The 25,679-nt window shown below is 37.8% G+C and overlaps 1 protein-coding gene across 2 annotated transcripts in view; it reads left to right on the top strand.

Annotated features, from left to right (window-relative positions):
- brsk2a (BR serine/threonine kinase 2a) overlaps nucleotides 1-25,679 on the top strand; it is a 152,456-nt gene that overhangs the window by 69,761 nt on the left and 57,016 nt on the right. For both annotated transcript variants that reach the window (XM_079450626.1, XM_079450625.1), the window contains exon 2: nucleotides 8,918-9,012. In XM_079450626.1, coding sequence (XP_079306752.1) covers nucleotides 8,918-9,012 — 95 coding nt within the window. The remainder of the gene's footprint in view (nucleotides 1-8,917; nucleotides 9,013-25,679) is intronic.

Below are 25,679 nucleotides of genomic sequence, written 5' to 3'. Positions count from 1 at the left end.
TCAGGGGTCAGATTTAAACTATATAAAAGACATATAAGTACACATAAACAATAGACATAAAAAGACATTTCTCAGTGACCTGAAACTCAGAGAATTCAATCTCATGTCAAAATGTCAGTGTTGAGTCAGAAATGAGTTCTTTAATAGGAACCAAGATGACAAGTAGATGAGTAAAAGATTAGTACATGAGAAGTGCTTAGAAAAGAAACACCGCATAAGATTATCAAAACACATGAGCTTTAAGACCCACATATATTAAAATGAGAGATCAAAATACTGCAACCAAAACTGAAAAGTCTTGTTTTAATTTACTCATTTTCTCAGCGTGACATTCCTAACCGAAATACTTCTTGAGAACACAAAATGAAACCATATCTAGTTCTGCTGATTACACTAATTTTATTTATGTATTAAACATCATTGTCTTCCCAAGACTATGATTTATAGTTACTCTTAGTTTGCACTCAAATAAAAATAATGGATCGAAGCCGAAAATTCTGGACGCACATGGCCGAAACCATAACAATTAAAAGGTAGCATATATTTTTCATCATTTTAGTAAAATGTAACGATAATAATTTATTATTTATAGTACAATAATGTATTTTTTTATAATAGTATTAATTAGAATTTTATTTCAAGAGTTCAAAACAAACATCGTCATTGAGCCATGCAATAATCTTTAGAAAAACAACAGGCACAAATGTTTGACAACCAACATTGTTGTGTATCTCTTGTCATTTTGCAATGACTAAAGATACTTCAGTCTGCATTAGTCTAAAATCAATGCAATTCACTTCCTTTTGTGACTTAATAGCAATTTGTGTCTTATACTGTGTTGTTTCTTTGTATGTTTGTTTATTTTATTTCTATAGCACATTTCAAAACAACCTTCGGTTGACCAATGTGCTGTACATTTGCTATACAAACACAGAGTAACAGATGCCTACAACAGGGGGTAAAACAACGGACTAGAATACCTCATATTTATATTTTCTGAACTCTGAAACTCAGTAAAAGTCTTTCAGGGTGTCTAGGGCTGTTCTCCGCCGCAGTGCGCCACATTCGTTTAACGTAGGGTAAATGAGGCTGTGAGAGACTCAAGCTGCAGGGTATCATAATCCCAGCCCATCGATCCTGCCAAGACCCCCTTCCCCTGGTTTCTTCAGCGTTTCACGATGGCTTGCTCCTCTGATGTCTTCATCTCCAGCAAAGATGCAAGCTTTAGCATGGGTGAAGCAGGGAACGAGATATGAAGAAGTAGATAAATAAGTTTTCAACTGGATATTACAACTTTCACTCCTGTTCTCAGTGGGTGTGCGGATCTGACACTTCAAAAGTCCTCCTCTCTCTTATCATTCATACTCCCGTGGAAATACTGTAGAATATTCAGATGTTGTTTTTTAAAGCACATATAAATATGTACAGTATACAGTATGTTTATCTCGTACCCCAAGGGAGCAGCGGGTGCGGATAACATCTCACTTCTTCTTCTATACTAGAGGATAAAGAGAAGAGTCCTTTCTAACCCCCAGCGGCAATGCTCTCTCTCTCTCTCTCCAGACCGAAGCATGGAGCTCCACTGCAGTGGATGCGTTCTGTGACGGCTTCAAAAGCAGTAGATGTGTTTTGAGTCTGGGAGTTGAGCAATGGGAGGTGAACACACACCCCGCCAACTCCACCAACAGCAGGCAACACAACAAAGCTGACTGTGGCTGAAGAGCGTGTGCATGTAATACAGTGATGGAATCGCGACCGCAGTGACTAAACACATTCCTCATGTCAAATAAATAAAACAAAAAAATATATATATGCAACAATATACAATTCTGAGTGTCACAATAAACCGATATTGACAATAACCAATGAAATAAACCATGACTATTATTTTGACTTAAGGGGCACAGTTGTTACTCTGTATTTCAACCTTTCTATACTCATATATTGATTGTGATTCACTGGCCAAAAATTTTGAAAATCGTGTTTTAACTGCAGTGGTCCGGCAATATTATCATTATCAAGAATATTTGCAAAGTGAAAATCTTATATTTTAACTGCCCTACATACTGTTTACGATATTTGTTTTGATTTTTTGATATGGATATTATAAGATATTATAAAACCACAGAATAACCTGAATATTAATTAGTATTTTGTTTTTACAAATTTGGGTAAAACATTTTTTTACCAGAGGTTTCAGTTTTTATTATATCTACTCTTTCTATAAGTGCAAAAAGGCTAAGTTACGGTTATTCATGCTCATAATTCAAACGCTCTTGAAGTCCAAGTTAAAGGTGCTGTCTGTAATAAATTAACCCGTTCAATCAAAACAATACCTTAATATGTTTGTAGACATTTAGACAACATGCCAAATTCATATATTGGTTTCTTCTCTAGCCAGTTATTCCATTCTGAAATGTGCATTGTGTGTCGGAATGTCTCTTTTTGTTTTGGTCCGTGTGACCCCGCCCCCTTACGATTTACCCACTGGTGTATTTCGACAGCTCGGTTGCCAGTTGGCGACAATCTTTGAAAGAATCAGTGTGGGTCATTCTTTTTTTTAAACTTATTTGCCTTTAAAATCTTTAATACAAATCTGAACATGCACTTCTGCCCTCTAGTGGTTATCCATCTCCGATGGTGTAAATTATACGGCTTGGGCAGGGCATCTGTGAACTCCACCCCTTCAACTATCAGTGTGCTCCTTTGTAAAAAAAATATATATATTTAAAGAGAGCCAGAAGTTACAGATTGCAACTTTAAAAACTGAAGAAATTATTAATATTCTGTTAACCTATCCTAATATTCTGTAAATTAATGCGCCAGAAAACAAACGTAAATCTATTTCTGTAATATGACGTCTTTTAACACACTTCAAAAATACGTGAAAATTAAGTAAATTTCGGTGAAATTGCTGTATATTTACAGTGTACTTTTGACAATGTTTTAAATAATAACTAAATAAAAAGTTTAAAATAATGCCCACTTACTTTAGACTAAAGATTCCGGTCTTATCGGAGGTGTTAAACATCTCTTTTGATGCTAAAGATACTTTCAGTACTGGGTTGTTGCGTAACATTACCTCATTAATGGCGAGATAAACAGATAAATAATAGAAGAGATGCAGCATGTGCGAACCACGGTGGTCGACAGCCTTACAACCGCACAAGCCGCCCCGAAAGAGCCTCGGGGGCTGTTCACGCTAATCTGTTCTGCAGCTACTGTATCTGCTGTCGGCTTGGACCGTAAACACACACATGGGTGTGTGTCCAGCCTGTGTCTGCACATGTGGAGTGGTTTAAGTGCATTTCTGAGTAAGAAGCAGCTTAGTGTGGGCTTGAGGAAGAACTCTGGAAGACATTGTAATGAAAAACGCCCTGTTTTTTGCCGATCTCTTTTGGCCTTGTAAAGAATAATGAAATATTTTAAAGCAACTAATGTGGGGGAATTGGACTACATGGGTATACGCCACCAGTGGCAAAGTAAGACTTTGATTAAATGTACAAAAAACCACTGAGACATTTCTCAGTAAAATATCTTCTTTTGTGTTCAACAGAAGAAAGAGTCATTTACAGGTTTGGAATGACACGAGGGTGATTGAGCGATGACAAAATTGTCATTTTTATTACTTTCTTTATTACTATCTCTTAAGCAAAGGCGGCCCAGTTTGTCACTTGTGAACGCAATCGTTTTACCAACCGAACACTTGACTGTCTACACACGTCGCCCTCCCTGTCATCGCAGTCTAATTGACATTCAAATGTATGCATGCACCTCCTCAAAATTTGATCACCCCTACCGTGTGGAAGGTATCACAGGAGTAAAGGTCTGTTGGCGTCAATGACAATCGCCCACGTACACAAAATCGAGCGGGCGTACACTGCAGGGAAAAATTCCAGCCCTGGAAGTTGCAGGTAGCAAATCCTCATGCTTTTGAAGCGGATTCACACACAAGACGGACGGAAAAACGCTTTTGGCAAAAGAACCTGTACGCCCCATCACTGGAATTTAGCTCAGCTGTCGTGAGGGATCCAGATTTCCTCTAGCCTGTCGCCGAAGTGTCCACGGCAAGATAGGGCCTGTCAGGAAAAACGTCTTCAGGCGGGGAGCGTCGCAGATTTTGCGATGGCGGGTAAAGGGAGGCAGTCAAAACACGGCGCCGGCCTGTGCTGCTGTTCCACTCGGATCTATTTTTAATGCCTCAAACTCGGCGTCAGCAAAAGGAATGCATAATTATAGACTTGTGAATAATTCATGAGGGACTCATTTGAATAAGGAGGCGGATATGGGGGAGACAGATGTGTAGGGGTTTAGGAAACTTTTCCTGTAGCTGGTGTAGTTAATGCCTTTCAAAACATTGCATGAGCTGAAACAGGTGCATAACTGTAAAACATATCATTGCAAATAGCCTATAAAAGTCTTCAAAACTTGTCACATGACTTGACTGAACCAGTCTAGACAGTCTAACCTAATAAGTTTTAGCACTGACTACTAAGGTGCAGTGCCATTCTTCCTCTCAGCTCCCAAAAACATTTCATACCCCGAGACATCTACTATACAATCATTTTCTTTTTCTATCTTTTTCCATTTTTGCACAAGTGCTGCCCACACAGTCCCGCAGGTGGAATGCTCTTAACGTGAGAATGAGTTAATTGTTCCAACGAAATGCGAAGCAGTTACAAAGCTCAAACCTGCTAAATCTAATGAAACAGTTTTAACATAAAAGCCAACCATTTTTAAGATTTGCCTAGAGACTAAACACAATGTGTTTGTGTTTATACAAAATAAATGTTGATAAATTAAGATTGCGAATGACTTTGGTCATTGAAAGGCAACACAAAACATGGCAAATAGACTATTTAACATTTTGTTGATCCTGTGTCTTTACTTCTTTCTATAGATGGTCAAGTTGGACAAATATGACTTTTATTGACATTTTAGTTAATTATACTTCTATTTTGTTGTTGTTTCATAACTCTTTATTAATAGCTTTTATTTAATGTATTAAATCATTACATTTATTAATATACAGTTTACAAATTTAATTTACAGTAAAATAGTTTACAGTTTCCAACAATAACATATGTGACTGTAAAACTTTTGATTCGTTCACAATATTATGATCTTATCATGATGCTTCATGTAGATTATGAACTTTTAACTTTTTAACTTAAATCTTTCTAAGCGTTTTTGCTGTTTGTTGCTGAATCATTAACATTTAATGTCTCATTGAACTTGCTCACAGGGAGCTGCGCTATTAAGATGTTTGTACCTCCACATTTTACTCAAGTGGCCCGCAGCGACACCCCGCTAAAGAAAGTCTTGTACCCATTAAATTGTTTTTGTCTTACCTATAACAACTTTGTGGTATGGCCCTGTGGTTACTAAACTGAGCGTGTAACAATTACAAGTGTTCAACTGGTGTGTGAAACAAGACAACCCCGGGATACTTTAATACCAGCAAAAAACACTGTGAGTGTGGAGACAAGTGTCAGATAAATGACTGCTGTATGTTGTGTTTTATTGTTGTTAAGCTCACATACTGTATATTAAAGGCAGGGTTGGTATTTTTTTCAAATTTTCTTTAGAAAACCGAGTCGGGCAGAGTAACAAACTTGTAGCCAATAAGCAGTAAGAAGAAGTAGAAAGAGCGATGTCTTATCTATTACATAAAAGTAATGGGTCTGTCGATTTTAAGTATACAAAGAATGATAAAAGTCAGGCAGGAGCTAGGACCCATGTTATTATTATAGCCTAAAGACTTTCCAGCGGAGATGCGTTAGGACCCCCAGTATGGCGAAGATTTTTCGGATCAGTATGTGAGTAACATTGGTTTTGCTGTTTGTCAGAACCAAGATATGTTGTTGTTGTAATAAGTAATATTGCATTATTGCTTATGTAGTCTAGGCTATTGTAGGGATGTAGACCTTTAGCAGCAAGTTATTTTAGATTGATTGAAAACTAGATATGCATCTGCATTCTGGATCATGTGCAAGGTCTTGACTGCATTGGTTGGAAGTCCGGCCGGTAGACAATTGCAGAAGTCCAGTATTGATATGCCCAAAGCTTTGACTAACAGCTGAGAGGCATGCTCCTACAGGAACGGCCTGATTTTCTTGATATTGTAGAGCACATACATGCAACTTCTGAGTGCTACGATGTGAGAGGTGAATTTCAGATGGTCGTCTAACATCACCCCCAGGTTCCTCGCAGACTTGCTTGATGTTATAGTTGAGGATCCGAGCTGAATGATAAGGTGGTGTTCAATTGATGGGTGGGTCGGTATAACCAGGAGTTCTGTCTTGGAGACGTTGAGTTGTACAGTAGGTGATGCTCTTTCATCCAAGAAGAGATGTCCAGAAGGCAGGCAGAGACATGGGCAGAGATGGTGGGGTCATCTGGCTGAAAAGAGAAATAAAGCTCCATATCATCTGGATAAAAATGGTAGGAAACCCCTTGTGCCTTAATAATTGGACCCAGGGAGGTGGTATATAAAGAAAAGAGGAAAGGAGCAAGAACTGATCCCTGAGGAACTCCAGTTGTCAGCTGGTGAGATCTGGATGTGGTTCACAGTGTCAAATTCAGCAGAGAGAGATCAACCAGAATAAGGACAGATGACAAGGATTTAGCACTTGCATGCCGTAGGTCTTCAACGACAAACAGGTGAGCGGTCTCCGTAGAATGTCCTTTGTTGAATTTTTTTAAAGAAAATGTACTAGTAAGTTTCTGTCACACTGTAAAGAAAACATTCCCTAAAAATGCTCAATTAACTGTATTAACATAAAGGAATTGTCCAGAATCGTTTCAGCTGTATTAAGTTTTCTGGTTAATAGAAATGGCTGTAAACTTAATGTCTGCCAGAGTATTACTTAAACATTTTACGTTGTTTATTATTACTATTAATATTATTTAATAGTGCAATCCTTTAATTTGAAAGAAAAAACACTTCAAATTCCTTTATTATAAAGTACATTGTGCCTTTTTGTTACAGATGTTTTATTTGTAGTTTATGTAAACTTTTAATCTGTCAATCCCCCTTTTTGTCTTTGTAATCTTTATTCACAATCGGAAAAATCTGAATTTTTCTCAGAAATACATCACAATCGTGAAGGTAATTCATTTGCAACTTCTGATTTGCGTAGTCTTTAAACACCCCCTCACACAAACCAGTGCATGTGGCACACAATTGATCTGGACCAAATCTGAATGTGTCCTTATAATTCTACATATGCTGACAGAACTGAAAGGCATACATTAACTGAAGGTCAAGGAGAATATTGTGTTTTGGGTTATTATCATGAAGCTCTTTTATTACTATTGATGGGGAACATGTGCAAAGAATAAAAATCAATAAGGAGCGGGTGGCCGTCCTGTGGTCAGCTGAATGCTTCAAGTGTTGAGCTCACTGAAGATCACACAATCTCATGCAGTCAAGCCTCAGATTTGGAGTGACGGTCTATGATTGTTCAGTTTTCTTAGTGAAATATTTATTCCTGCTTTTCTCATGATGACATTTTATTTATTTATTTATTTATGGTCAATGTCCTGTGATGATTATATCCATGCTAGTGGTCTTCTCGCTTGCACACAAACACACACATTGAGCGGCCTGAAAAACACAATTGTTGTTTAATTCTCTCTCTCTCTTTTTCTCTCTCTCGATTCTTCGGGTCACGATTAGATTCAGAATCGATTTTTAGGGTCACGATTAGATTCAGAATCGATTTCTAACATACTAATTAGCATAGAGAAAACGTCATCACGTCGCATTTGCACTCCGACTAGTGTTGGCCAATTGGCACTTTCGCTTCTAGTCTTTGAACCAGCACTTATTGTATTTTAATACAACTGAGTGCCCAATAAAGGCACTACATCCTGAAATGTATTTCGTTTATATTTAAATTTTGTACAACGGGGCTGAATGGCGTTCTCTTTCTCCACTGCTGGTGTATGCTCCGCTGTATCTCCGCGTGAGGCGTTCGCTCTCTAACTGGGTTGGTTGCTGCACCTCTCTCACGGTTGCCTTCCGCCTTTTTTGTTCTGATGAAGTCAAGTTATATAACATTTACAAAAAACATTTGTGAATAGTTTTTTTCTCCCACCCCAAAGTCAAGTTAACTCACAGCCCTTTTGTTGTAACTTAAAACTTAAGGCGGCTTTTGAAGTTTATAAGTAGATTCTTTATCCAAAACGAAAGATGGCGATGCAGAGTTTGCCGTGTTACTTATTCTTATTGAGTATTTACAAACTGCAGTATGTTGATTTCCCCAAGTTTACCTTCAGATATAATAAATGTATTATCTCACCCTGCACAGGTGATGCTCTATTCTATTCTATCCTCTCCTGTTCAGAGCAGGCAGCAACTCTGCTGATTTGTCCTTTAGTTTCGTCGCTCTTGAAAACGCTCGGTTAACAATTACAAAAAGTCTTTGAATAAAGATTTTTCTCCAGTCCTTGAACGTGTCGCACTTAGGGAGGGGAACTACTCTGCAAAGCGCTGATGTAAAAGCCCCTGAACATTCACCACTTTGACGAATAAAAGTGTTAACCGTGTGTCAGATGCTTTGAAAAATGATTCTCCAGAGCCGGCGTGCTGCTCGCACACCATGAAACTCCGCGTCAGGAGTGATAAACCCGAAGAGCCTTTGGCTTGAAGTGTGGCATTATTTCCGTTCGCAATTTTGCTTATCTACTGTACCTGATGCTGTTTGTCTTCAGATATGAATGGAGAGCTCACAGGTGCCCTTAGCCCCGCTTGTGTTCGAGCATCTGAATAGATACGGGGAGATTTGAACGGTTGTAATGGGCAAGTGAATTTGCAAGTTGCATGTCGGGGTTGCGGGTGCAGACCAATGATAATTCAAAGTGAAATACGTATTTGTTTGTAAAGCTATGCGTTTGCTTTCTTTGCCTCTAGGTCTCGTAAAGCTCGGCGTGCACTGTGTCACATGTCAGAAAGTCGCCATTAAGATCGTCAATCGAGAAAAACTCAGCGAATCGGTGTTGATGAAGGTAAGATTTCATCTCTTTGTTTGCTAAGACGTCAACCAAAGTAAAGCTAAAATGAATGAAATGATACAACAATAGCAGCTTGATGTTATTTATTACCTGTTTACAATACACTGAGTAGTACTTGGCCCATAATTATTTCCTCTGATAAAAGCAGCCGTGGGAACGCTGAATGTGATTCTGTAGATTCAACAACCTGATTAAAGATAATTGTCTTCCAAGGGAGACGTATTAAATAATGAGATTCTTGTTATTACCGTTAATATTTGGAATTGGGGTGAGCATTTCAAATGCCTTGATACAGAGTGCCATAAAAATGTTAAAATGAATTATTTTGGATTGCAAATCTCAGATTCGTGTTGGATAGAAGTCAGAGCTCCCGAACCTCCTAGATTTCTAGCATTGGGTAGTGATGCCAACGAAGCAGTTATAACAGCAGTTATAAATACCTTATATTACAAATTTGTACATAATGTACTTCATATAAATCATATTCAATATTAAACCTCTAGATAGCATATCTAAATGCGTTTGCATGAAAGCAAAGGACACACTTTTATAACAAGTAGCTGCATCTCTGAACATTTTTATTTTATTTTGGAGTATAAAGTTTCTGTCTCAGATGGCAAACCTACAGACTGTCTAATGCATATTAAGCACCAAAATAGCAAGAGTTATCTGAAACCTTCAGCTGTAATCTCATTGGCGGGCTGTTACGCAACTTCTGGGAGTCAGAGGACTTGCTTTCAAGTTTGTGAGATTTGCAGCATTTGGAATATTTTCTAGAAAGTTTGTTTGATTGCTGTTCACGTCCCTTTTTAATGAACATTAACATGGATAACTTCTACATTGGAGTCGGACGACAAGGAATCGAATCATCTGAATCGTAATTGATTCAAGTTGTGAGGCAAGACTCGCAGCTTCAGGAAGTACACACAAAATCTTGTACAATTCTGTGGTGCTGGTTATATTTATTTTATAATTACGATATATCTGTGTATTGCAAATAATCCAAAACTGTAAAAAAAATATTTTCCAATCGTCACTGATTGAAACGTCTAGCTATTTCTGTAGCAAAGGGAAAGTGGGAGGAAGCGATCATGGGTGACTACGTCTGGAACTTGATTTGTTAGGACATAAATGTCATAAAAGACAAAAGCGATCAAATGTACACTTCTGAAGTTTTGGACGACTCATTTTTAGTAACTTTATGTTAAACTGTTGTTTTGAGGTCAGTGTTATGCCAGTACCTTGTCATCTCTGCGTATGAGTAATACCAAAATATATAAATGTGTGAAAATATATACTGTGTATGTATTTTTTTTAACCTTCGATGATAAAATGTTGAATGTGAATTGCGTATTCAGCATGTTAAACTTCATAAAGAAACGGTAAAAATGAAAGCGAAACACAAACTGTTACATTGTGATATCATTGCAATGTGAACACAGCTTGTGTGAATGTTCATTTTTAAAGTGCAAATTGCTGATCCTAGAACAGCCAATCAGAAACCCTCACCATGATGCTGCATATCTGAGTCTCATCAGCACCCATAACACACCACTGAACTCCAGACGACCCATCTGAGCATCAAAGACGACAAAGACCTTTTGACTCCTCGCTAATCACATTCTCCTCAGGTCTAAACAGCCTCTTTTTTACGTGATCATTTATTCCACATATTACACAAATAATACAGATACCTCCCATTCAAAGTCACAATTTCAGTGGCGTACTTACTTTTTGGTGTTATTTTCTCGTAATTACTTTACCATGAGGTGAAAGTCGATTTGAACAGCCAGCTATTTATCCCGGCATGGGTTCCCGAGATGAAAGGAAAGATTGTCTGGGTTATTTCGGCTTCTGTTTGTGTGTGTGGGTACGCGTGTCTCGGTGCGCCGTCGGACTCCTGGCTTTGACATTCTCATTGTCTTCCTCCTGTCACCGAGATGAATATGTGCCATCCCAGCACCTGTCTCTCTGCTCGTGCCTGCGCCTCCAGACGCCGCAAATGTCACCTTTTTAAATGCAAATGTTGCTTTCGCCGTTTCTGTCACGGCACCTACGACCAGAGGGCGTGATGAGATTCTCACAGTCGGCCATCCGAGTGTCCACACCTGATTTTTGTATAAACAGGTAGAAGACGCAAGCATGTAGTATGAAATCAACACATTCAGATGGCAAAACTCACAGCAGTCGCGTTTAAGGATTATGGGAGTGGTGGGATTAGAGAGGAAGAAGAGGTTTCGGGCAGGTATGAGGGAGAGATATGAGTTGAAGGTTTGGATGAAGGGGTGCTGTGAATAGAATACGCAGGAGTGAGTGTGTTATGGTGAGTGTACGTGAGGAAATGTGATGTGTTATCTCTTTTTCTAAATCTAGGAAGGTTGTGTTAAAGCATATGTGTGCTTTATGACCAGGGTTAGTAGTACATGCTGACTGGTTTTTGACGTGTAGAAGAACTCATAGAACAACTCAACTTTGGATCAATTAAACCAAACACAAAACGTATTTAATTTGTGTTGTTTTGGTTGGTTGTGTTATATTTAATTCAGACATCTGCCACCTTTCTGATCGGGCGGCTTAACCACCGACTATTTGTAGGTCATGTTTGTATTTTTATTTGTTTACTGCTAGCTGTTGTGTTTGCAATAGTTAAATGACATTAATCTTCCTGTTAATGCAATAAAATACATTTTTAGCTTTTACTTATTTTGTTCAAAGTGTAACGAAATCTTTACGGAAATTAACCATGGTTTAGTTTTACTACAAGTACAAAAAACACGATTAACTCACTTTTACTATAAACTTTGGTTGATTTGTCCAAGTCAAAAAAGAAATGCATCCAGAGAAAGGCATTCAATCTTTAAAGGTGCAATCCGTAACTATTTCCTCTGTTTCGCCATCTGTGTGTGCAACATTAAATTGCCGGCTACTTTATGTTCGTATCTTTGTCGGTTGGTTGGCATCAAATGACGTCAAACTGATAAATCCTGCTGTCGTACAGGACAGCTCTTATTATTATATAAGCCTATAAGCTTACTGTTGCGAAATGGGGTAACATACACAGATTTAGTCTGTTTGTTTTTTAAACCAAAAAGTATTGCGGTTTTAAATAAAATTTGACTCGGCACCATACATCATCAATAAGAAGCTTAATTTTACAAATGTTTGTGAGGGTGTTAATATGTACGCAGGTGAGATGTGACAAATCAGTGAGGCTACAGTAAGCTACTAATGTAATATATTTAACATTAATACAATTTCCATGATTATAGTGTTGTATATACAGTGACTGACTAACATGCTGTCGTCTGCAGAGAGCTGATAAGTTCCTGTCTGTGTGTGTGTTTGTGCACACATATATATATATATATATATATATATATGTACATACCTGTATGCAGTATGTACTTTATCTGCTTTTCATGCGAGTAGATGGCGCATTCCTGAAAAAGCTTTAATCTACATCTGAAGTGAGTTTAAGAGTCATATGAGTTCCTGAAGAGATTCGCATTAGAGCATCAGGGTTTAGTAGGATGAGAAATCACAAACACGCATGTAAACACACACACACTGGAAGTTTGAGGTGTGGTCTTGCACTCAAAGAAAACAGAAACAGTCTGTATGTATCCGTCCCTGTGGCTGCGTTTACCATGAAATACAAACAAACGTCTTACTACACAGTACTGTTTACTGACTGCTTTTTAAAGAAATAAATCATTTGAATGATATGTTGTTGTCACATGGCAGTCGTTTAATTTACTGAGCAGCGTTCAGTTCTCCCAATTCATTGTTTTACTTCTAAATATAAATTTTGTGTAAAAATGTTTTGATTGTTGTCTACACCACCATCAAATGACCCACTTCTTAAATTCCATAATTGGACAAACAAATACATTTTCTGCATTACATTTTATAACAGGCTGGCCCACCTTCGTCACTTTTTACATAGAAGGTTAAGTTGAATGCATTGCATTGTGGGATGTAGTACGCGTGCTGTGGTTCTGTTATGACATCAGGGTTGCCAGATCTGCGTAACAACATCAGCTCAATATCCTATCAAACCGAGCCCTAAACTAGCCAAGAACTCCATCCCATGTACCAAAACCGAAAATTACATTTTCCCTTAAGAATGACGGCTGCACAAAATCTTTACACCCACAAACTAAAAACATCCTATGTTAACATTTTAAATGTACACCAGATTTACAGGAAAACCAGAGACCTGGCAACCCTGAACACAATCTCATGGCAATGCGTAACTTTTTGCAAGGTGGCTGATTTTGTATGAATTCGTACGATATCCTTCATTCATGTAGTGCGATTTGCTTTCGCCTCTTTGATGGTAAGCTGGTCTACAGGTGGGGTTAGGTTAGAAGTTTATTCCTGCTCTGTTCTAACAATGTTCGTTTTTATCTGTTTTTGTGTGTTTAACATTATATGAATTCATACAGAAATGTAAAACGATTTTATGCGATGTCAGGTTAGTACTAGAACAGTACTAGAATTCAATACTGTTGACACGATACATACTACATACTATTTTTTTGAACGAGAGTAGTACCCAGTACGGGATTCTGAATACAAATGCGTGTGTGTTTGTGTTAAGGGAGCGGGAGGCACAGTGAGACTCTGGTCTGAACATCAGCGCTCTGATGATTGTGCTTCCTGTGAGCTCCAGGCCTGATTAAAGCTCATTATCCACCATGACTCACTCACTCTCTCTCTTCTCTACTGACACAGCATCAAAGAGACAAGAGAGAGAGAGAGAGAGAGAGAGAGAGAGAGCGATGGGGAAAAGATTGATACGGATAATGAAACCAAGAGAAATGGAAGGAGAAATGCATTTTTAATAGAGTGTGAGATAATGTATGGGAATCAAAGCGTTACATAAAATCGTGATCTGATGTCCTGTTATATCTTAGCATCACGCTCTCTTGGTAACATAGATTTTTCTAGTTGTGTAATATGTTGAAATCAGCAAAGTATTTTATGAGAATCAGCGATTTGAGGCGAAGTCACAGAGAGCGTTAGGAGCATGTTAGGTGAAAAAAGCATTGAAGTTTATGCGAAGCACAACATCCAAATGAACAATATTTGATCTGTTAATGCTGTTTGTGGTATTACTGTGCAGGAATCTTTCTGTGATGTCACAGATCACTTTTCCTTTCCAACCACAGGATTCTGTAATTCCAGCAGTTCACGGTCCAGTAAATTCTCTATGGATCGACTGCCAATTTTTTATTTCATTGAAGTTCATTCAGAAATGTGTCAGATCTTGGAAGTGAAGTACTCTTGCCGTTTATACCGACAATAATTTGCAGCAATTTTTTGATTGTCAGGAGTTCAACTGCACAATACAACATCATCCAATGAGACTGCTAAAAGTGGATCTCATTTGTATTCATTGTAGGACTTTCAAATCCCTTAATTGCGAATAATTGATTCCAAAATAAATGTTTTTATACTTTATACGTGTCTGTTGTTTATATTAAATGTTTATATAAATTCACACATACATTAATATATGATAAATGTTTACACAAATATATAGGCCTACACATTTATATTTAAATATAAATCTCCCTTGTATGTGTAAATATATGAATGCAATATCGCTCTCGTAGTCGTCTAGATAGTGCTCTTATATCAGCATGGCATGACACTTTATACACGACTACGAGAGCGATATTGTATTTATACAACAGATCGACGGCACACATGTGTAGATGAGTCAGAAACAACACATGAGTGTCTGGGGAACTACTGGGGAACTACTTTCTTCCACCACAAATTCCAGCCCAGCATAACAGTTAAACAAACCTCCGCTACTAATTCCAAACCGTCACTCCCTTTTAATGTGCGATGTGCTGCTTCAGTGAAGTTATTAGTGAGAAATGACGAGGCAGGGCGTTCGTGGGAATGAAAGAGAGAGACTTTTAAAAGGCAACTCACCGAGAACGTGTTGTGATGATTCAAGTCGGTTGAGACGTGAAGCACTTTCCATATTTTTTTTCTATTGTTTTTAACATGCGCTTATTTACTGTAAGCAAGTTGACATGGAAATTTCTATTATCTTAAGCGTATCTTTCATCTTTTTGTGTGTCTTTTTGCTTGCTAGCTGCTTTTCAACTTCTACAAAGTGACGCAGTTGCAAGGACAGCAGAGTCCGAGTTAGTTTAGTGGCGGAGTGATACAAACAATCAGTGAAGTGGTTCAACATTGCATGGCTCTCAGCCAATCATATTCGAGGAACCAGAAAGAACTGTATGTATGTTTGTGCATTTATATATACGTACAAATATACACCATACACACACATAGAGACCACTTTGGATGACGCCGGTCCAGTTTCCCGTTTCAGTTTTTTACACTACACAAGCGTTTAATCAAAGTGCAACCAACATAATATTTATAACCGATTTAAACAAAAGTCTTTACGACACAATTATAGTGACTGAGGAAATCGAATAAAGTGTATGAATATTGCATGTGAATCTTCAGACATCTAAAGCCATCTTCTGTTAAATTGTACGATGGAATGGAATGTGGGTAATACAGTTCTTCTTATGCAGCATGCAGCACAAATCTATGATGATCTATATAGAGCTATACAATCCTCAAAGGCTGATGTGGCATGTTGAATACCTGATTTGCTCCTCTAGCAGTCGTACTCACTGTTGTGAAATGAGTTATTCCCGCTGAAAAAAAGCTGAGTCAGTTATTTCTGTTGGGTTTGCAGATATGAGCTATGTAATAGTAAATCAAACAGCATTAGATTCAATTGGCTTCTTTTTTCCATCCGCCCAAGTAGAAACCTATCAGATTGTGAAGCGGGTATTAGACGCCCTTTGCGAGGCATAAATCACCCTGCAGCGTCTCCCATCGGCTTCAGTTGATATTGATTGGAAGCGTCCAGCGACTAGCGTTCAATATCCACTCTGATCTCAGAACAGAGGTACCGATTTCGAGCGGCTCCTCGCAATGGCTGTTTGGGTTTATTTCATTGTTGTGGCCCGGACACCCTCTGTGAAATATTGGAAGACATCCGTTTTCATTTGTGTTAGGTTAGGCTGGGAGGTTAGGGCACTCACACAACTGCAGAAAGCTCTGGGGGTTATGCTTGAGAATGGAGAATTGGTTCTTATTTGAATTGAATGATGTTGTGAAGTTGTTTGCTGTGTGTGTTCTGTGTTGTTTTCGAAGATCTTAAACAGTTTATGAGGGCCAGCATTTGACCAGTCTTGACAAAATAATGAATAGTGTATGTTTTGGATGGGACTTGGCGATTGTTGCCTAAAAGCACTTTCATTGGTGACAATTTTTCAACTTTTTTGGACCGTTACTTTAACAAAGCCTCTGTTTTTGTTCTGTAGCACTGAGATGGCTTTTATAATCTAGAGATTCACGGTGTTCTTTGACAAACTGTAACTTTAGTGCAGTAAGCTTATGCTAAATCAGCATTAGAGTTGGGTATCGTTTTAATTTAGTCAATTCCGATTCTGTTTCTGCTTATCGTTCGTTTTTAATTTTTTGATTGATTGCCAGGTTTGATTCCAAATTTAGATATCAACCAGTATGGAAATTTGGCCTGTTTATTGAGCAAAAACTAAAATTTACTGACAATTGTAGAAAAATCTAATCTTAAACTAAAAATTAATAAATTGAAATCCATGATTATTTATTTTTTATTTTTTATAAAATCTCTTATTATTGGCACCCCAAACAATTCCTATAAAATAAATGTTATTGAAGCATTTTTGTAATTTTTATTTTATTTGTGATTTATTACATTTAAGCACTTCCTATTGCATCGCCCCAAAGTCTATGGGTTTTTTAATAGGTATTTGTTAAATCGCCTGATATAAGGTCTGTGTTTTTAATCTATGACATAAAAACACAAGTTATAACCCGATCATGATTTTTAAAGCTTTATTTTGTCTTAAAACGGTCCTTTTGCGGAGACGTCATCACGCATATACGTAAAGCTCACAAATAATGCAATATGGACACAAATCTCAAAAACGTGAATGGGTATTCAACCACGGAGTAATTACTTACCAGGGACCACATTTTTAATAAAGTTTGATGTTGAGCGACCGTGTAGCCACATGTTAGTTTTTTACTCCTGCTGATTCTATTTAGGCTTCAAAAGTAAGGTTGTGTAAATTTGTAAAGATTATCTTGATAGACAAAACATGTAAACATCATAAACCTTTGTTATTCACAAAGCTCCTTTGCGATCTTTCAAAAGTCTATAAAAATGCATAGGCTTTGGGACGAGGGAACCAATGCGGTGCTAAATTCCGGGTTGGCCTACAAAAATACATCATCCCTGCACCACTCCATAAGCCCTGTGAAGCCAGTTCACGTTGTGCCTAACTATGCAAACTAGCTGTTAAAATGTTTGTAAACCATGCGTTCCTGGGGCTTATTCCTTTAATAGTCTGTACACATTTACTTTAGTTCACTAGAGTAAATACTGTAGCATACTTAATTTTTCCACGTGGCAGTGCATATAAATCACATGAAACAGGGATGTTTTTTTCAGTAATTCATCCATTATCCTATCTGCTCCACTTAAATAGTCTGTACAGACGCTACTAAAGTAAGACTTGGCTATATTTGATTTGTTTTTATAACTATACTCTTTGATGATGAACACTCCTCCTATATAATAATGCAGAAATTGTGTGTTTAGAGATTAATTGTTGTAACAGTAGCTTCAGAATGTAATGGATTGGGAATGAATAGAAAAATCTTGTTTATGACGCTGTCACAAGAGGTAGTAAAGGAAGAATGTATTGTTATACCAAAAGACAGTTATTTCTTTTTGTTTATTTAATAAAACTCCGTTGTCGGACTCGCAAACCTCGTCCTCTTCCTTATCTGACACTTAACCCTGCTACAATAGTCTTTTACATTATTCATTTTTTATGTGATTTGGTGCAATTTAGTTTTGTTATTTGACACAAAGGATATTTTTATTTTACAAAGAAATGTGCAGCATTTGAGAAATAATAAAAGGGCAGTTGTTTATTTCTAATTGCCTCAACTCATTCATGTCTTTAGATCAGAATTGTAAATCGCATTGTGAGCTGAGTAAATCACTACATCCCTACATGAAAATCTTACATTTTAGTAATAAATGAGATTTAAATTAATGCATACTCCATATGGCGTTGTCGCTTTTATTCCTTCTTTGGGGGGGCTTACACCTGAAGTTTGGAAAGGTCTTCTTTAGTGCATAAGCACCCTTAGACTCTATCCAAAAGATTTTGTGATTAGTGTGATGTTGCAGTAGGAAGAGAAGGCATACGATCCGGCTGATTCTAAAACTGAACAGCATGCACAAAAATGGAAACTGGGGGCGATAAATGTGAAGTGAGTGATGCGAACTGAGAGGGGAATGTCAGAAAGAAACTGGCGAGAGAGTGTGATGGGGAATGAGGTGGAGAGGTCTACTGAGGCTGGCGTAATTGCGCTCTGAAGCAAATAATTGAGGCGGGAACTGGGTGACGTGGGGGCGGGGAAGGCACAACCTCATGCCCCATACATTCGATCCTACAGATCGACGGCGGAAGAAATACAGAAGCCCCACAGATATAAAGAAAAGAAACTAAGGCAAGTGTTTCCGTCTGTGGTCCCTTATGCACTCGAATCTGTTGTCAAGCATGCAGGTCAAACACTGAAAAGTAACACTTGGATCACGCAATTTTAGTGTTGACTGTTTGCCTCTGGAGTCAAAACTTTGGCAGAACGAAAAAAACGCTCATTTGGAAAACTGCACAAAGCATAAAGGTCATAACCGTAAAGACCGAGCAGACGACTATTTGAAAGGTAGAAAATCTAAAGTGTTCACGGTGGAATCATGAGAAAGGACAAGTTTTCCCAAACATCTCAGATGGAAAAGTGGTAAATGAATCATGGCAAACTCTAATCATGTTATCCTGACCCTGGGATGACAGTGTAAGCAAACGCATATACATTTCTATATGCAGTTCTAAATGAATGCAATTTTAAAATTCTAACAGCCCCCCGGCCAGGCAAACTTTGCAAAACAGTATGCAAACGGTGGCCAGGAACCCAAAACTCAGCTTTGTGTGTATCCTCTCCCACTTCCCTCCTTTTATTTTTGGAGGGGGGATATGAGAAAAATAGAGCAGTTTTGCATATGTGGGTAGGGTAGTTGACAAATGACATCAAGATTTTAGAGTGAAATGTATAGATACTTTTTAATATTTTTTTTCTCTTTATTAAGATGAATCCATGTAGGATTTATTTTATTTATGAGCAATTTACATGCAAAATAATTTGCAATGATTCAAAATTTTAGAGGTATCATTCTTCAACATTTAATACTCAGGAGTCTTCATTTGTCTATGTTATGTTAGTAAAATATGATGAATTATTGCATAATCTTCCCACATCTTCATCTCTGTTAAGCGTTTATTCTGTAATTTATTAGTTGTTGCTAGTTACTTAAATAGCTTTGCTACTTTCAGGTTTGGTCTGCATGACGTGACACGATCAATGGAAGGTCAGCTGACATTCGGTTGTAATTTTGTTCCCATTCTCTGCAGATCTTCCTCTGTCCTTGACGCGAGTTTTGCCGAGTATGGATCGCTCCATACTGAACTAAATTGGGAATGGATTTTTTTTCAAAAGGTTTTGCACCACTTGAATTGTGAGAGACCGCTGGGTTTCTGAATGTCTTAAATTGCTCTGTGGGTATTTCTCAAGTTTAGACTGGTTTATATTCTCGGAATGGCTGGTCAAAACTGCTCCGCCGTTCAGTTTTTTTCTTTCTCACTTAGTAATATAAGAAAAATAAAATATAAATATAATTTGTTTTAATTTAAAAAAAATATTAATATTCATAATAAAGTTTTCACCTGAATTATACTGTTCCTGGTTCCAATACATTTTATTGGTATTTTGAACTAACTTGTATGTATTTAGTTATCCTGTTACGTGCTTTTGTTATTTTTTTTAGTTTATTTTTCTTTTTCTATATACAATTTGTTTTATTTTATATTTATTTACAGTTAATTATTAAAGTACCTCAACTTCAACTTTTTTAAGTTTATTGCTGAGGAAACAACTTTTAAATTTACATTAAAGTTATGTTGTTTTAAAATAATATTTAGGCTGATATTTTTTATTTCAAGCAACAGAAATGTTTTAAGTTTTGGCTTAGTAAACTATAATATCAATGATTCCAAATCAACTCCTCCATTGCATTCAAATATTTCAGAATGTCGATAAAGAAAGGTCCCTGCTGGTGTCATAAACAGTTAGCTACCCAAGCTATTAGATTATTATATGACATATTAGCTTTACATCAAGTGTCCACATGGCTTGTTGAACCCAGTTTGAGAGTATTATCACATATTTATGAAAAGGGTGCACCTTTTGATAAGGCATTCCAAATGGCAACAATCCAAATGGCAACATTGAGATACGATAAAGGTACCATACGGTCATTCTCATCCGCATTGGGTTACATTTTATGGCATTCAATGTCCATCATGACCTCATTTGTTGAAAACGGTCCGTCTGGATGCTTTGGCGTATGGCAGCTCCCGCTAATAGCATTGTACCCGACATCTTCTGGACAGACCACCCTTGGGTTGGTGATGGGTGTATGTGGCGTTGTGTCTCTAATGGTGAGGTCTAATGAGTGGGCACTGCTCCCTGCAGATTGGGCGCTTTAATTGCTCAAACATGTTCAAGTGCCAGTTGTGAACCATGATTCAAGAATATTCCATAGGGGCCTCTGCCAAAGCCTCATCTATTCTAATGTCAACAAGCACTTACGCCAAAGCTCTATCGCCAACTGGAAAATAATTGGCAGTCAAGTTGAGCCAAAGAGGTGCATGTTCAGCCACCAATGCTGATCGTTGAAGCTTTATTGACTTCCTGCGATGAGTATCGGGTCTGGGATTGGTATTAGATTAGTTTAAGAACTCAGACTGAATTTACTTTTTACCTCATGTCTTTGGACAAAAAGATCAGGAGAGTTTTCAATTGAACTCATTGTTACTTGTCAAAAAGAAATAACCCATAATTTGTCACATGGCTATACGTCTGGCTATAACAGTCTGGCTGAATTGTGTACAGGCTATTGATTGGTCATGCTCAGTCTCTAGAAAGCTTAACCTCACTATTGACCCATTGGACAACTAAGACTGGAAGAAAAGTTAAGTTTTCCACTGCCTCTTAAAACCGATGTATATAGAGATGTTTAAGTGTTTCCTAGTAGTTAGAGATTCTTACATACTGTACAGACAAATGTATGAAACAATACAACAAGAATGTTTTTGATTGGGTAATCAACGTAAAGGGTGCTTAATGCCATATAAGAAGAGGTGGGTAGGGAACATAAATCTCATTGGTTCTTATGAGAATCATCACTAAAATTAATTGCATGCGAAAAGTTAATCTCTTACTGAGTATTTTTTGTTTTGTTTTTCAGTACAAATCCTAAAAACCTTTGAAGATTTAGTCGACTAAATGAGTTTAAACCTGAAAATATTTTTGACGTTGTTTTAAGAAAACAAGACCCTAATTTTGCTTCTGAAGTAAATCTCCTGTATCTTAAAGAATTTTTAGATTTCTTGATTTAGATTTTTGTACTGCAAGACCCTTCACACTTTATAATTTTTTTATTAAATATAACATCTGAATAACAATACTATAACAATAATCAAGTCTCAGTTTATAACTCCGCAGCCTGCATTGTATGATCATTTTACAACTTTTTTATTTAATATAACATTAAATTAACTAAACAATCAAGCCTCACTTTATAACTGTGGAGCTTGTGCTGTACACATGACCCACGCCTGAATTTATACCGTAACTGCCCAGCTTGCGCTGTTTAAAGTCTCTGCGCAGCTCGTGCCTAAGCGCGCCTAACTTTATAAGGCCGCATTCCCAACCCTGGTGTTTAAATTATTTAAATAATAATGACTATGAATAATAAACACATTTTTTGTATTATTACATTTTTTACATTGTTATTTATATTTTTAATTTAAGAATAAATACCTAAATTATAATGAACACTTATTATAGAGAAGTGGAAAATATTTACTCAAGCTACGCTTGACCTTGGGTAGCTTACATTAACATTCCAGTGTTTAACCCAAATCCAGTCTGATTTTTAAGAAACCGTCTGAAAATGATGTTGAGTTTCACCAAGGGCAACGGATCTATTCTGTTCCACCCCATTCAGCATTCCCCAGGTGCCGGATTCCCCAGATTTGACCTGCGGTGTGTCTGTTTAACCGTGATAAAAACCCTAGGAATGATAAATCATTCCCATTATTCTCCATGCGCTCACAGGGAAGAGGCCTGCACGCAGGGAAACCTTAGATGACCTTTCCTCCCAGCGCCGAACATCATAAACCATTAAGCTTTATCATAGACAAGGTCATAAAAGGAAACGTCCATTATGACCCTCTCGTGCCTCACTCTGCCGTAACTCTGTCTCCATCACTGCTTTAATTGACAACATGATGGAGTCATTGCAGGACAGCTTGCCGATTGGAATGAGACTCTTTATGCAAGACAGACCGTTACAGATTTAAGCCTGATTGCAAGCAAGACCACATCCTTGAGGGGTTGAAAGTGGGTACCTTGTGAGAATTGGGGCGCAGTAAGCAGGGGATAGAGGTAAATAGAAGGCGTCTTAAAGAATTAGATATAGTTATCACGTCTCTCTCCTTGTTGCGGTTGAAGCAAACTAATGAAGGCAGGACTTCGATCACTCTGCGTTTCTGAAGTATTGACTGATTTGTGTGTACCCTGCCAAGTCTTGAAGAGATCTAGCAGAGGAAGTTGAATGGATCTCCATAAATGAGATGTAGTTCACATCGTTCCTCATGCTACACTTTGAGCGAATCCAAGGCGTGGTGCTTTCAAATCAATTGCCGTTTCTATTGACAATACGTCCTGCTAAGGAGCTTTGAATCCGTGGCAAAGCAACACTGAGATTATCTCGGATCCTGTCGACTTGAAAAATATAAAGGATGTTCACCATTGTTTCAAAGAGTTTCCCCTCGCCACGTCCTCTTACTGTCTACCCATAGACATCATAAAGAAAAAAATAAAGCTAGAAGTAACATCTCGATGTGCCGGACCTTGTTATGACAAGAAGTCGACATGCTCCACGGCTGAAGAAGCTCTGTTTTGATTTGTTGTCTATTTGAAGTCTTCCTCACTACTTTTGGTTTCCGAGGTTCGCCTCGAGACACATCTCCTTGACTCGCCAGTGTGTACTTTAGGCTCGTACAGTCGATCCACTTGTATCAGCTGATTTCACAACTACATTTACTGTCATTTTAAGGCACGTTAGTTTCCCCCCGGCTTAGTTCTCTTTAAGGAAAAAGATGAGGCAGCGTCCTGCGGTCTTTGAATGGAATCTATGGATTATTCTGACAAGGAGGCAAGTCCCTGAGTACTCCTAAAACATGCCAACAAATGTCACAAAGACGACTTGATCTCAGAGCAGCGAGTTAAGCAGGGGAAGCACAATGGCCACGCAGCGAGCAGCAAATGGCAGATATACAAATAAAGGAAGACGGGTAGCACATAGGAGCGAGTTTGATGCTGAGTCCTCGTGTGTGTTTGTATGACCTTGAGTTTGTTCAGGCAGGTAGCGCTTTGTTTAGGCTTGGTTTTGTGTGTCTTTCTCTGGGATCTGCTCTCTCTCAAGCAGACTTTTAGCTCTAATGCAAAAATGTTTACTATCGCTTTAATTTCCCATTAATTTCATGCATCACATATCGAATCTCATCAGCTAAAGGGACAATTGATCCAAATATTAAAATGCTTTCATCATTTACTCACCCTCATGTCATTTTAAACCTGTATGACTTTCTTTCTTCTGCAGAACACAAAAGAAGATATTTTGAAGAACATTGGTGCCCCAACAACATTGGCCCCCATTGACTTCCATTTCACATTTCCTAAAATATCTTCTTTTGTGTTCCACAGAAGAGTCATTTACAGGTTTTGAATGACATGTGGGTAAATAAAGAATTACATAGTTTTTCTCTTTAACATGTTAACTTTTGCATTCAATTATATTATTTGTGTTATCTGTACCAGACCTCCTTTTCCTTCAGTTTTCTGTGTGGTTGTCACCACCGTGCGTTACTAACAGCTGTGCGTTCACACTGCCATGGCTTCTGCTTACTCTCCAAAAATGACTCTAAAGTCCCACTCACACATATTGTCTTAATGGGAAACAGAGGGTTAGCGGTTAGGCCCGGGGCACCGACATGGCTCACACTATCAGCGACACGGCTGAGGAACACAAGCTCGCTGGCTCAGCTCAGTCCAAAGCTTTCTCTTTGCACTTTTCCAGCTTTCCCGAATCCGTACTGAAATACCATAAGGTAAAATGCTCAGATCAAATGGCAAAATTCGACTTTGATTCACGCCTATCAGTCTATCAGTATGTGTCTGATCGTGTGGCATGTAAAGGGCTCGTGGTCTTGAAGTGAGTGACAGAGCAACATGAATCTGTAATGAAGGGAAAAAAGAGGGAGATACTGGTGAAACGGCGTCTTCGTTTTGTAACTTCTGCGTGGATAATATTGAGCGCGGTTGCTGATTGTTTCATCATATTTCAGAGTTTTTTTAATACTGCAGTTAGAACAGTTTTGTGATGCTACTTTTTATTTTACTGGCCATGCTAACCTTTGTAAGTTGAAATGTTGTACTCAGATTGTTTTATTTGTAGTCCTACTAACCACTGTCAAATTGTTCACGGGATGTACTGTATATTAGTAGTAGTAACTGTAAAAAGGATTGTATTGAAGATTGCAACAGTTTTTATGTGGAAAGAATGAAACCTTTTAAGAGATGGATGAGCTTCAGAAACAGAGCATGTGGATTCATCTGAACACAAAGCCCACAACAAAATAGCATTCAAATAAAAGAACGACATTCAGACTCAACCATTTTAGCAAGTAAATGAATGCAATCAGAATTGACTGCTTTACAATCTTTATGAGAAACTCTTTATGCCTTGAACGCGTATTTTTATTGTAATGAAAGCATTATTAATGAACTCAAAGCCCAATTAATTTACCTCGCTAGCTAAGCAACGATTGTAATTATTTTAACTAAAAGCAAGCCAAACTTTCTTTCCGTGCGAACCATTAACTAAATCTAATTATTACTGAAGAAATAGTTGTTCTGTTATAATGATTCATGATTTAACACAAAGCTAGTGAGCGGTTCACTATAGGCCTATTGAGATCAAATGTCAATAAGTTTGATACTTTACAGGAAAGTGCAAGAGAGACTTTCCTGTAAAGGATAATTATGTGGCATAAAAGAAACAATAGTGGTCTACATTATTGTCAATATGTATCTCCTTTCTAGGCTACTATAAAACCTTTTTTTATCCAATGTCAATCCAGAATTCAGATATTGCCATATGTGTTTTGTTTAGTCACAGCCACAGACTGGAGCCTACAAACCCCTTTCGTTGTTTATCTAATGAAGCCTCCTATGTAAAAATGTCAAACAACTGGCTTTAAAGCACATGTGGATTGAAACAGCTGTTGGTTTAGCACTCCATCGTGCTTAATTTATCTAAACCATCCCATTTCCAAAAGGCCCTTTCCTTGAGATGTTTTATTGCTCTG

Source organism: Barbatula barbatula (genome assembly GCF_947034865.1).
Source record: "Barbatula barbatula genome assembly, chromosome: 25".
Taxonomy (NCBI): domain Eukaryota; kingdom Metazoa; phylum Chordata; class Actinopteri; order Cypriniformes; family Nemacheilidae; genus Barbatula; species Barbatula barbatula.
Note: the sequence above shows the minus strand (reverse complement) of the source record. Positions and strands in the feature narration are given on the sequence as shown.